The sequence below is a fragment of the Rhinoderma darwinii genome, chromosome 9, assembly GCF_050947455.1.
Source record: "Rhinoderma darwinii isolate aRhiDar2 chromosome 9, aRhiDar2.hap1, whole genome shotgun sequence".
NCBI lineage: Eukaryota > Metazoa > Chordata > Amphibia > Anura > Rhinodermatidae > Rhinoderma > Rhinoderma darwinii.
The window spans coordinates 76835447-76849380 of NC_134695.1; the positions used below are offsets into that span (position 1 = coordinate 76835447).

The 13934-nt window shown below is 42.9% G+C and overlaps 1 protein-coding gene and 1 long non-coding RNA gene across 8 annotated transcripts in view; one reads left to right on the plus strand and one right to left on the minus strand.

Moving 5' to 3' along the window:
* SOX6 (SRY-box transcription factor 6) overlaps positions 1 to 13934 on the minus strand; it is a 481651-nt gene that overhangs the window by 96763 nt on the left and 370954 nt on the right. For all 7 annotated transcript variants that reach the window (XM_075838210.1, XM_075838209.1, XM_075838211.1 and 4 more), the window contains exon 9: positions 1127 to 1247. In XM_075838210.1, the coding sequence (XP_075694325.1) occupies positions 1127 to 1247 (121 nt within the window). The remainder of the gene's footprint in view (positions 1 to 1126; positions 1248 to 13934) is intronic.
* On the plus strand, positions 157 to 1633 carry LOC142661027 (uncharacterized). Its single transcript, XR_012850617.1, has 3 exons — positions 157 to 281; positions 392 to 688; positions 1138 to 1633. It is a non-coding gene; the product is annotated as an uncharacterized LOC142661027 (long non-coding RNA).

Genomic DNA, 13934 nt, shown 5'->3' on the forward strand with positions numbered 1-13934 from the left:
TGCTGACACCTGCGCCCGCTGCTGACACCTGCGCCCCCTGCTGACACCTGCGCCCGCTGCTGACACCTGCGCCCCCTGCTGACACCTGCGCCCCCTGCTGACACCTGCGCCCCCTGCTGACACCTGCGCCCGCTGCTGACACCTGCGCCCCCTGCTGACACCTGCGCCCGCTGCTGACACCTGCGCCCCCTGCTGACACCTGCGCCCCCTGCTGACACCTGCGCCCCCTGCTGACTCGTCCGTCTGTTACTGTGGACGAGACGACCGCTCGCACTCTCCAGGTAATTTGTAAGTCGTGAATGTAACGCGATGGATCGGATGGAACGTTTTCTATTTCTTATTTGTTAATTACATTTCGCTGCATTTTTATTATTTCTTGACGCTCATTAAGGTACGAAGAAGAGAACGCGAAGATCTCAGGGATAGTCGTGGGGCGACCAAATGCAAATGAAGTGTCACTGAAGCAACGAGTGCGGCACCGGCAGCCCGAGGACCGGTAACAATCGATTATCCAGGAACTGTTCACATTACAAGGTTTCTCTTCATCGCCCCGCGGGGGTGCGGACGCGACAACCACGCACTCGCCTCCTGATGATGCAGCAGAAATGGCCGGAGCGGCGGCACTTTATAATTTATTACTAACAGCCCGGAAAAAAAGTGCAGCCCATTAGACGTCACCATTTCTTGTGTAAGAACAATCCACACTGTTTAGCTACGCACCTACTTTTAGATACACCCTGCCGGCCTGAGATACAACTTTCAAGGCCTGAGATTGAAAATTCCCATCCTTCCCGGCCTTAGATACACCCTTCCCGGCCTTAGATACACCCTTCCTATCCTGAGATACACCCTTCCCGGCCTTAGATACACCCTTCCCATCCTGAGATACACCCTTCCCGGCCTTAGATACACCCTTCCCATCCTTAGATACACCCTTCCCGGCCTTAGATACACCCTTCCCATCCTTAGATACACCCTTCCCGGCCTTAGATACACCCTTCCTATCCTGAGATACACCCTACCCGGCCTTAGATACACCCTTCCCATCCAGAGATACACTCTCTATACACAGGGCAATTTGTAAATTGCAACAAGATGAAACGTTCTCAGTAATTGTGTCACTCACCTGGTTTGTAGGTTAGTCCTGGGGGGAAGAGGAACCCCTGCTGTGCTGCAGCCGCCGCTGCCAACGACCGCTGGTCGTGTGAGAAGATGGGGATCATGAGAGGCGGCATGTGACCCTGGACCTGCGGAACACAAGACTCTGATCAGACAATGCACAAATCTACGCCGAACCCCACAACCTGCGGCCGCTACAAATCCCGACACTTCTACATTTACAGACATTGTGCACCAAGAGCGCGACCCTCAGGATCTGATCCATGTGCGCGGCTCCTGCAGCGATCAATCGTCTGACACCCCGAATCTGACGCACGACAATATACGAAGGAGACAAATCAGGAGGAATCATATATAGGAAGACACGTACTACACATATAGACCCCCCCCCCTCGCTCTCATGCTACTACATACAGCTGACCTAGTCCTGCTCTCACAGCTGAAGGTTTGTTACAATGCAACAGTGTAGACGTTCCCATGTCAGCTAAACACAACAGCAGCACAAATCTCTTTCCTGTCCTGACTTTGTTACAATGTATCACTGCAAATAAAATCTGGGAAAATGTGATTGGTCGCGTAAAATTGTGAATGACCTTTATCATGTGATCGCGCGCTTGGAGGTCACGGACGTTGCTGGTTCTGATCGTATTTGCCCTGAAGGTGCCAATTGTTTCACAGGTGACACCCCATTATTTTCAGAGAACATGTTACGTCTATAGTGGCCGGTGGGATACGTGAGCGCCACCACCTTAAGGGTATGTGCACACACACTAATTACGTCCGTAATTGACGGACGTATTTCGGCCGCAAGTCCCGGACCGAACACAGTGCAGGGAGCCGGGCTCCTAGCATCATACTTATGTACGATGCTAGGAGTCCCTGCCTCGCTGCAGGACACTGTCCCGTACTGTAATCATGTTTTCAGTACGGGACAGTAGTTCCACGGAGAGGCAGCGACTCCTAGCGTCGTACATAAGTATGATGCTAGGAGCCCGGCTCCCTGCACTGTGTTCGGTCCGGGACTTGCGGCCGAAATACGACCGTCAATTACGGACGTAAATAGTGTGTGTGCACATACCCTAAGACTTTTGCATTTCACCCTTGTTGATGTTTGTAGATCTGGGGGATCCTGCGCTCCCGCCGCCCCGCGCCACCGTCACCTGATATAGACGTTCTGCCCATTTCTGACATGAGTCGCCGTGAACGCAGCGCTTTACTGCCGCTGTTATTTCACAGAAGGAAACAAACATAAATTAGTCAATGTTTTTATTGTATGCGCTCGGCCCCGTCCCCCTCCCCCGCTCGCTGTCAGGATAACACGTTATGTCGCATTATACAAAACATTTTATATTCCAAAGCATCAAACCAGAATATTAAAAACTCGGATGGGGCAAGATTTACAGTAAAACTGCGACATCATTGCCTGAAATAAAACTAATGTCCTCCATTAGCGGCTCCTGCCTCTCGCTCGCGCTTTATGACTTGATGTGATACAATATTCGCAGGAAATGAGTGAACGGCGAATGTCAAGAATACCGACACTTCAGAAAGAATAAAAGCAAAGAGAGACAAACGCCGGCTGTCGGAGATGGCAGCCATTTTATTATTGTGTGTAAACTTAATGAAGACGTGCGACATTGTTACCTTGTCTGCGCCGCCGCGGATAGAACGAGAGGAGACGGAATTAACTCAGCTCAAGTAACAACCCAATAAACAGCTCAAAATAAAAACCGTCGCCATCAGTCCCGTCCGTTAGTGGCTGACAAAAGTTCTGCCGCCTGGAGACGGTAATATATAAAGATCAAAACGTGACACAAAAGGCGAGGAAATCAGCGACTCCTGCGGGGGTGGGGGAGGGGTTATTCATGCATGAGCGTACCACGACTCCCAACATTGTGGACACTTTCACCAAATCGTGGTTGTCGTACATAAGAGAATCTCGCGAAGACAAAGACGAGTCAGAGCAGGATGGAAACAGAAGGAAACCTGGTCATATTTCATGACACACTGACCACTAGATGGCAGCAGCTTCTGCCATTTACTGATCAGCTGACTCCGGACATTTCCTCCCTCTCTTCTATGAAATGTTCTGTGATTGTTACACAACACGCGGCGACGGCGACTTCTGTAACGCTGCAAACAATCCCACAGGTCACATGATGATAACAACGAGTAATAATATAACCTGCTGGTCGCTCGTAGAGATAGTGATGGACCCGCGCGATCCTCCAGCCATAGAACACACACGGTGAAATGATTTACTGATTACCCACAACCGCGCCAAATCGACTCATGTAATGTAAGTTACTGGCGGGCGGACGGTCACCTGACTCATCGATGCTCAAATCCGGCAATGATGAAATTCGCAAGCAATGTAAAGAATAAGGGAGGGAGGGAGAGCCGCAGGTCGCAGCGACATCGCACGGGTCACGTGTTCCATATTCAGCGGCACTCATGGTGTCGTGTACGGTAATTCCTCACCCGCGGCTGTGGACACAACACGTGAGCCCCGAGCGCCGGCCATTAACCCCTGAGTCACGTCTCGCTTCACGTCCTCCATTCGGCTCCTGACGCTGCAGTTTGTGATTTTCTGCTCCGGGGAGAACAAAACATTCATGAGAAGCAGGTCAGAGCGGTCACGTCTCCCCCGGGGCCCAAAACTAGCCGGGGGGAACGAGGGAGCCCCAATAACCCGACATCAGGCACCGTCCCGAAAATCTGATAATAAACTAATAATTCTGTCCTCATAAACGACCGGAAATTCACAAGTGGGGGGCGGGGAGTTTATGCGACAAAAAAAGGAGTAAGAACAGAACATTCTGAATTTCGCTGCGTGTTGACCCGTCCGGCTGCCAAATATCCCTCCGATTTTAGCTGCCATTCCTGAGCGGCGGCGCACACTGACTCCCTTCTTAATTGACCACATAAGCCGGTCTCGGGGGGCCCCGTAAGATGCAGGTTAATAAAGGTCACCCAGAAATAAACACTTTACACCATTTTCCTGAATTCATTTCTCCAGAAAATCAAAGTCTTATAAAAAGGTCTTTGTGCAATCACCGGCGCGCTGCTGAGCGTGACAACGACTTGCTGGGAGCTGCCATTTCTCCAGTTTAGCTGAGGCAGACAGGTTCCTCGTAGACGTCTAGTGACCCGCACACTACATCCCCAAACCTATATGTAGATGTAGCAGGACTGAAGATGTCAAGTGGCAAATCTCGTAATTTGTATCACTGTGTTATCTGTGGTGTTACATGGGACTGCGGGTAACACTACTACATTATCTGTAATCAGAGAGTTATCACTGTGTTATCTGTGGTGTTACGTGGGACTGCAGGTAACACTACTACATTATCTGTACTCAGAGAGTTATCACTGTGTTATCTGTGGTGTTACATAGGACTGCAGGTAACATCGACTACAATATCTGTAATCAGAGAGTTATCACTGTGTTATCTGTGGTGTTACATAGGACTGCAGGTAACATCTACTACATTATCTGTAATCAGAGAGTTATCGCTGTGTTATCTGTGGTGTTACATAGGACTGCAGGTAACATCTACTACATTATCTGTACTCAGAGAGTTATCACTGTTATCTGTGGTGTTACATAGGACTGCAGGTAACATCGACTACATTATCTGTAATCAGAGAGTTATCACTGTGTTATCTGTGGTGTTACATAGGACTGCAGGTAACATCTACTACATTATCTGTAATCAGAGAGTTATCACTGTTATCTGTGGTGTTACATAGGACTGCAGGTAACACCTACTACATTATCTGTAATCAGAGAGTTATCACTGTGTTATCTGTGGTGTTACATAGGACTGCGGGTAACACTACTACATTATCTGTAATCAGAGAGTTATCACTGTGTTATCTGTGGTGTTACGTGGGACTGCAGGTAACACTACTACATTATCTGTACTCAGAGAGTTATCACTGTGTTATCTGTGGTGTTACATAGGACTGCAGGTAACATCGACTACAATATCTGTAATCAGAGAGTTATCACTGTGTTATCTGTGGTGTTACATAGGACTGCAGGTAACATCTACTACATTATCTGTAATCAGAGAGTTATCGCTGTGTTATCTGTGGTGTTACATAGGACTGCAGGTAACATCTACTACATTATCTGTACTCAGAGAGTTATCACTGTTATCTGTGGTGTTACATAGGACTGCAGGTAACATCGACTACATTATCTGTAATCAGAGAGTTATCACTGTGTTATCTGTGGTGTTACATAGGACTGCAGGTAACATCTACTACATTATCTGTAATCAGAGAGTTATCACTGTTATCTGTGGTGTTACATAGGACTGCAGGTAACACCTACTACATTATCTGTAATCAGAGAGTTATCACTGTGTTATCTGTGGTGTTACATAGGACTGCAGGTAACATCTACTACATTATCTGTAATCAGAGAGTTATCACTGTTATCTGTGGTGTTACATAGGACTGCAGGTAACATCTACTACATTATCTGTAATCAGAGAGTTATCACTGTTATCTGTGGTGTTACATAGGACTGCAGGTGATATCTACTACATTATCTGTACTCAGAGAGTTATCACTGTGTTATCTGTGGAGTTACATAGGACTGCAGGTAACATTGACTACATTATCTGTAATCAGAGAGTTATCGCTGTGTTATCTGTGGTGTTACATAGGACTGCAGGTAACATCTACTACATTATCTGTACTCAGAGAGTTATCACTGTGTTATCTGTGGTGTTACATAGGACTGCAGGTAACATCTACTACATTATCTGTAATCAGAGAGTTATCACTGTTATCTGTGGTGTTACATAGGACTGCAGGTGACATCTACTACATTATCTGTACTCAGAGAGTTATCACTGTGTTATCTGTGGTGTTACATAGGACTGCAGGTAACATCAACTACATTATCTGTAATCAGAGAGTTATCACTGTGTTATCTGTGGTGTTACATAGGACTGCAGGTAACATCGACTACATTATCTGTAATCAGAGAGTTATCGCTGTGTTATCTGTGGTGTTACATAGGACTGCAGGTAACATCTACTACATTATCTGTAATCAGAGAGTTATCGCTGTGTTATCTGTGGTGTTACATAGGACTGCAGGTAACATCTACTACATTATCTGTACTCAGAGAGTTATCACTGTGTTATCTGTGTGTTACATAGGACTGCAGGTAACATCTACATTATCTGTACTCAGAGAGTTATCACTGTTATCTGTGGTGTTACATAGGACTGCAGGTAACATCTACTACATTATCTGTACTCAGAGAGTTATCACTGTGTTATCTGTGGTGTTACATAGGACTGAAGGTAACATCTACTACATTATCTGTAATCAGAGAGCTATCACTGTGTTATCTGTGGTGTTACATAGGACTGCAGGTAACATCTACTACATTATATGTACTCAGAGAGTTATCACTGTGTTATCTGTGGTGTTACATAGGACTGCAGGTAACATCTACTACATTATCTGTAATCAGAGAGTTATCACTGTGTTATCTGTGGTGTTACATAGGACTGCAGGTAACACTACTACATTATCTGTACTCAGAGAGTTATCACTGTGTTATCTGTGGTGTTACATAGGACTGCAGGTAACATCTACTACATTATCTGTAATCAGAGAGTTATCACTGTTATCTGTGGTGTTACATAGGACTGCAGGTGATATCTACTACATTATCTGTACTCAGAGAGTTATCACTGTGTTATCTGTGGAGTTACATAGGACTGCAGGTAACATCGACTACATTATCTGTAATCAGAGAGTTATCGCTGTGTTATCTGTGGTGTTACATAGGACTGCAGGTAACATCTACTACATTATCTGTAATCAGAGAGTTATCACTGTTATCTGTGGTGTTACATAGGACTGCAGGTAACACTACTACATTATCTGTACTCAGAGAGTTATCACTGTGTTATCTGTGGTGTTACATAGGACTGCAGGTAACATCTACTACATTATCTGTAATCAGAGAGTTATCACTGTTATCTGTGGTGTTACATAGGACTGCAGGTGATATCTACTACATTATCTGTACTCAGAGAGTTATCACTGTGTTATCTGTGGTGTTACATAGGACTGCAGGTGACATCTACTACATTATCTGTACTCAGAGAGTTATCACTGTGTTATCTGTGATGTTACATAGGACTGCAGGTAACATCTACTACATTATCTGTACTCAGAGTTATCACTGTGTTATCTGTGTGTTACATAGGACTGCAGGTAACATCTACTACATTATCTGTACTCAGAGAGTTATCACTGTGTTATCTGTGGTGTTACATAGGACTGCAGGTAACATCTACTACATTATCTGTAATCAGAGAGTTATCACTGTGTTATCTGTGGTGTTACATGGGACTGCAGGTAACATCTACTACACTATCTGTACTCAGAGAGTTATCACTGTGTTATCTGTGGTGTTACATAGGACTGCAGGCAACATCTACTACATTATCTGTACTCAGAGAGTTATCACTGTGTTATCTGTGGTGTTACATAGGACTGCAGGTAACACTACTACATTATCTGTACTCAGAGAGTTATCACTGTGTTATCTGTGGTGTTACATAGGACTGCAGGTAACATCTACTACATTATCTGTAATCAGAGAGCTATCACTGTGTTATCTGTGGTGTTACATAGGACTGCAGGTAACATCTACTACACTATCTGTACTCAGAGAGTTATCACTGTGTTATCTGTGGTGTTACATAGGACTGCAGGTAACATCTACTACATTATATGTACTCAGAGAGTTATCACTGTGTTATCTGTGGTGTTACATAGGACTGCAGGTAACATCTACTACATTAACTGTAATCAGAGAGTTATCACTGTGTTATCTGTGGTGTTACATAGGACTGCAGGTAACATCTACTACATTATCTGTACTCAGAGAGTTATCACTGTGTTATCTGTGGTGTTACATAGGACTGCAGGTAACACTACATTATCTGTACTCAGAGAGTTATCACTTATCTGTGGTGTTACATAGGACTGCATGATGATTTTTTTGTTGTTTAGAGCGTGGGTTTGTCTAAGAATTGAAAAATATGCAGCAAACTCAGGAAAACCGCAATTAAACGCATGTTTTAATAAAAATGGCGCTATTGAGAGATGACCATTAGCGTTGCGCAGGACGAGGCTTCCTCTGGCCTCTGGTCTTATATTAATCTCTGTCTTTCAGGCGACATCTTATTGTGTGAAAACCGCAATCAACAGCTACCCAAGAACTGCGACATTTCCCTTCGATCCCAACGACTTCATGTAGTTTGTTATTTTGTCGGTGTCTTAGGCTCATGCAACGTTCGGCTGAGTGCCCAAAAATGTTAATTGCCAGGATGTTTGGTCAGGTCGATGACAGGCGACAGCAGCAGATGCGGCGGCTGCACTCAGACGTTGTCTCTGCCTCTGTGTAAAAATAAGCTATTGTGTCCCCCCTCCCGGGATGAAAAAGTTTTTCGCCATCTGCCCCAGAGCTTCATTAAACTTACATGGGCTGGAGTCTGAGGAACAGGTGCCATTGTTTATCCCATAAGACTTGTACTAAAGATTGTACTCAGCAAACCTGAGAAACAGCATCTGCAGCAGTCACTCACCGAGCGAGCCGCGTGCCAGCGACCGAGACCTGTGCCAGCGACCGAGGCCTGTGCCAATAACAAACCTGCTGCCCCGCGGGTGAGAGTCATCACTAAGAGGGTCACACGTTACATGCATGACACTGAGCCCCCTGCATATTGGGGAGTAACAGGTTATGTGGAGTCACACGTTACATACATGACACCTCTTTATATTTGGGATTTATAGGTCATATGGAGTCACATGTTATGTACATGACACTGACACATCTGTATATTGAGGAGTTATATGTCATGTGGAGTCACACGTTACATACATGACGTCTGTATATTGAGGAGTTATATAGGGTCACATATATGATAGTAACACGTCTGTATATTGGGGAGTTATATAGGGTCACATATATGATAGTAACACGTCTGTATATTGAGGAGTTATATAGGGTCACATATATGATAGTAACACGTCTGTATATTGGGGAGTTATATAGGGTCACATATATGATAGTAACACGTCTGTATATTGAGGAGTTATATAGGGTCACATATATGATAGTAACACGTCTGTATATTGGGGAGTTATATAGGGTCACATATATGATAGTAACACGTCTGCATATTGAGGAGTTATATAGGGTCACATATATGATAGTAACACGTCTGTATATTGGGGAGTTATATAGGGTCACATATATGATAGTAACACGTCTGTATATTGGGGAGTTATATAGGGTCACATATATGATAGTAACACGTCTGTATATTGGGGAGTTATATAGGGTCACATATATGATAGTAACACGTCTGTATATTGGGGAGTTATATACGGTTACATATATTATAGTAACACGTCTGTATATTGGGGAGTTATATAGGGTCACATATATGATAGTAACACGTCTGTATATTGGGGAGTTATATAGGGTTACATATATGATAGTAACACGTCTGTATATTGGGGAGTTATATAGGGTCACATATATGATAGTAACACGTCTGTATATTGGGGAGTTATATAGGGTAACATATATGATAGTAACACGTCTGTATATTGGGGAGTTATATAGGGTAACATATATGATAGTAACACGTCTGTATATTGGGGAGTTATATAGGGTCACATATATGATAGTAACACGTCTGTATATTGGGGAGTTATATAGGGTTACATATATTATAGTAACACGTCTGTATATTGGGGAGTTATATAGGGTCACATATATGATAGTAACACGTCTGTATATTGGGGAGTTATATAGGGTCACATATATTATAGTAACACGTCTGTATATTGGGGAGTTATATAGGGTCACATATATTATAGTAACACGTCTGTATATTGGGGAGTTATATAGGGTAACATATATGATAGTAACACGTCTGTATATTGGGGAGTTATATAGGGTCACATATGATAGTAACACGTCTGTATATTGGGGAGTTATATAGGGTTACATATATTATAGTAACACGTCTGTATATTGGGGAGTTATATAGGGTCACATATATGATAGTAACACGTCTGTATATTGGGGAGTTATATAGGGTTACATATATGGATAGTAACACGTCTGTATATTGAGGAGTTATATAGGTCACATATATGATAGTAACACGTCTGTATATTGAGGAGTTATATAGGGTAACATATATGATAGTAACACGTCTGTATATTGGGGAGTTATATAGGGTCACATATATGATAGTAACACGTCTGTATATTGGGGAGTTATATAGGGTTACATATATGGATAGTAACACGTCTGTATATTGAGGAGTTATATAGGGTCACATATATGATAGTAACACGTCTGTATATTGGGGAGTTATATAGGGTCACATATATGATAGTAACATGTCTGTATATTGGGGAGTTATATAGGGTCACATATATTTGTTAGTAACACGTCTGTATATTGGGGAGTTATATAGGGTAACATATATGATAGTAACACGTCTGTATATTGGGGAGTTATATAGGGTCACATATGATAGTAACACGTCTGTATATTGGGGAGTTATATAGGGTTACATATATTATAGTAACACGTCTGTATATTGGGGAGTTATATAGGGTCACATATATGATAGTAACACGTCTGTATATTGGGGAGTTATATAGGGTTACATATATGGATAGTAACACGTCTGTATATTGAGGAGTTATATAGGTCACATATATGATAGTAACACGTCTGTATATTGAGGAGTTATATAGGGTCACATATATGATAGTAACACGTCTGTATATTGGGGAGTTATATAGGGTAACATATATGATAGTAACACGTCTGTATATTGGGGAGTTATATAGGGTCACATATATGATAGTAACACGTCTGTATATTGGGGAGTTATATAGGGTTACATATATGGATAGTAACACGTCTGTATATTGAGGAGTTATATAGGGTCACATATATGATAGTAACACGTCTGTATATTGGGGAGTTATATAGGGTCACATATATGATAGTAACATGTCTGTATATTGGGGAGTTATATAGGGTCACATATATTTGTTAGTAACACGTCTGTATATTGGGGAGTTATATAGGGTCACATATATTATAGTAACACGTCTGTATATTGGGGAGTTATATAGGGTTACATATATGATAGTAACACGTCTGTATATTGGGGAGTTATATAGGGTTACATATATGATAGTAACACGTCTGTATATTGGGTAGTTATATAGGGTTACATATATGATAGTAACACGTCTGTATATTGGGGAGTTATATAGGGTCACATATACGATAGTAACACGTCTGTATATTGGGGAGTTATATAGGGTCACATATTATAGTAACACGTCTGTATATTGGGGAGTTATATAGGGTCACATATATGATAGTAACACATCTGTATATTGGGGAGTTATATAGGGTCACATATATTATAGTAACACGTCTGTATATTGGGGAGTTATATAGGGTTACATATATGATAGTAACACGTCTGCATATTGGGGAGTTATATAGGGTCACATATATGATAGTAACACGTCTGTATATTGGGGAGTTATATAGGGTCACATATATGATAGTAACACGCCTGTATATTGGGGAGTTATATAGGGTCACATATATGATAGTAACACGTCTGTATATTGGGGAGTTATATAGGGTCACATATATGATAGTAACACGTCTGTATATTGGGGAGTTATATAGGGTCACATATATGATAGTAACACGTCTGTATATTGGGGAGTTATATAGGGTTACATATATGATAGTAACACGTCTGTATATTGGGGAGTTATATAGGGTTACATATATGATAGTAACACGTCTGTATATTGGGGAGTTATATAGGGTTACATATATGATAGTAACACGTCTGTATATTGGGGAGTTATATAGGGTCACATATATGATAGTAACACGTCTGTATATTGGGGAGTTATATAGGGTCACATATTATAGTAACACGTCTGTATATTGGGGAGTTATATAGGGTCACATATATGATAGTAACACGTCTGTATATTGGGGAGTTATATAGGGTCACATATATTATAGTAACACGTCTGTATATTGGGGAGTTATATAGGGTTACATATATGATAGTAACACGTCTGCATATTGGGGAGTTATATAGGGTCACATATATGATAGTAACACGTCTGTATATTGGGGAGTTATATAGGGTCACATATATGATAGTAACACGTCTGTATATTGGGGAGTTATATAGGGTCACATATATGATAGTAACACGTCTGTATATTGAGGAGTTATATAGGGTTACATATATGATAGTAACACGTCTGTATATTGGGGAGTTATATAGGGTCACATATATGATAGTAACACGTCTGTATATTGGGGAGTTATATAGGGTCACATATATGATAGTAACACGTCTGTATATTGGGGAGTTATGTTATGGTTGTGTGTAGTTCTATCACTGTTATAGTCTGCAGACTTCCCTCAGACATGTGGAGGTTTTGTGGATGGATCACGTATGGATATAATGATGGTTGCCTGCACGCCACGCGTTACATTAAACCCGCAGTATATTTATATCCCCGGCTGCGTGGTGCCAGCTTCCTGCCCTCTCCTATGCCTCTGCACTCTGATTGTGGCACTGATAGATCTGCCACCTCACATAGCAACGCCACCCAAGAAGATGACAGAGAGATAGTGGCACCAGGAATAGATACACGACCCCCTCCTCATTCTGCTCTCCGCTGCATAATCTCACGGCCGTGACACAATGTCACCAAAACACAGGGTACAAACCCCACACGATCACCCCAGAAAAAGAACCGAAGTCAAAGAAAGGAGAGGTAAAAGGGAAAACGTTCAGTAGGTGAATTTACAGCGACCCTATAGAGCTCAGAGGGGCTATGCCAAACCTGACCCGGCCCATAATCCTGAGAACTAATGCCCCCCCCCCCCATAGACAACACGAGGATTCTCAGCTCAAGCAAACAATTCGCACCGTCTCCAAAGGTTTTCTGTCACATTTGTCCCTGACGACGACTTCCAGAGATTACTGGTTGAAAATCGGAGCCTCCATGTTGGATTTTTTGGTCTTAATGTGATGATTGTGGTATGAACGGCCGGTGCAGCAGATCAGGTTTTAAAATAGAGCAATAGCGCCATGGCCCTTTATGCTTCTCATTGGCTGGGGTGCGGGACTTGGACCCCCTAAAAGATAATCCATCATTATTACAGCCCCGTAAAGACCCTTTAGTCCTCATTCACATACGGTTTTATCTGATCTTTTAAACTGCATGAAAACCAAATGTAAAAATGGCAACAAAAATTCAGCAAAACGCGGTTTGTGAATCCGGCCTAAATCACAGGAAACCCCCTTAAGTCTCTGCAGTGTTGCTGGTCTTAGCCCTGGGGTCAGGTGTTCAGCTGATACAGGGGGGACCCCCGACTGTGACCAAGAGGGGATAGGCCATTTGAATTTAGCTAAGCGGCACTCCCCCCCCCCCCCCCCCGTGCTCCTCTGGTTTGTTTTACATTGCCAAGACTTGATCTACGGCCGATATTCTGGACACTGATCTGGTCACATAATGAAAATATTCAGAAGAATCCGGTGCCGGACTCCACCCTGGTTTTATATTGTTACAGGCCATTCAATTATGTAGGGCACAGATCTTCCTTGCTGGCGCCAATGACTCCACAGTGGGGGGGGGGGACTCCACAGTGGGGGGGACTCTACAGTGGGGGGGACTCC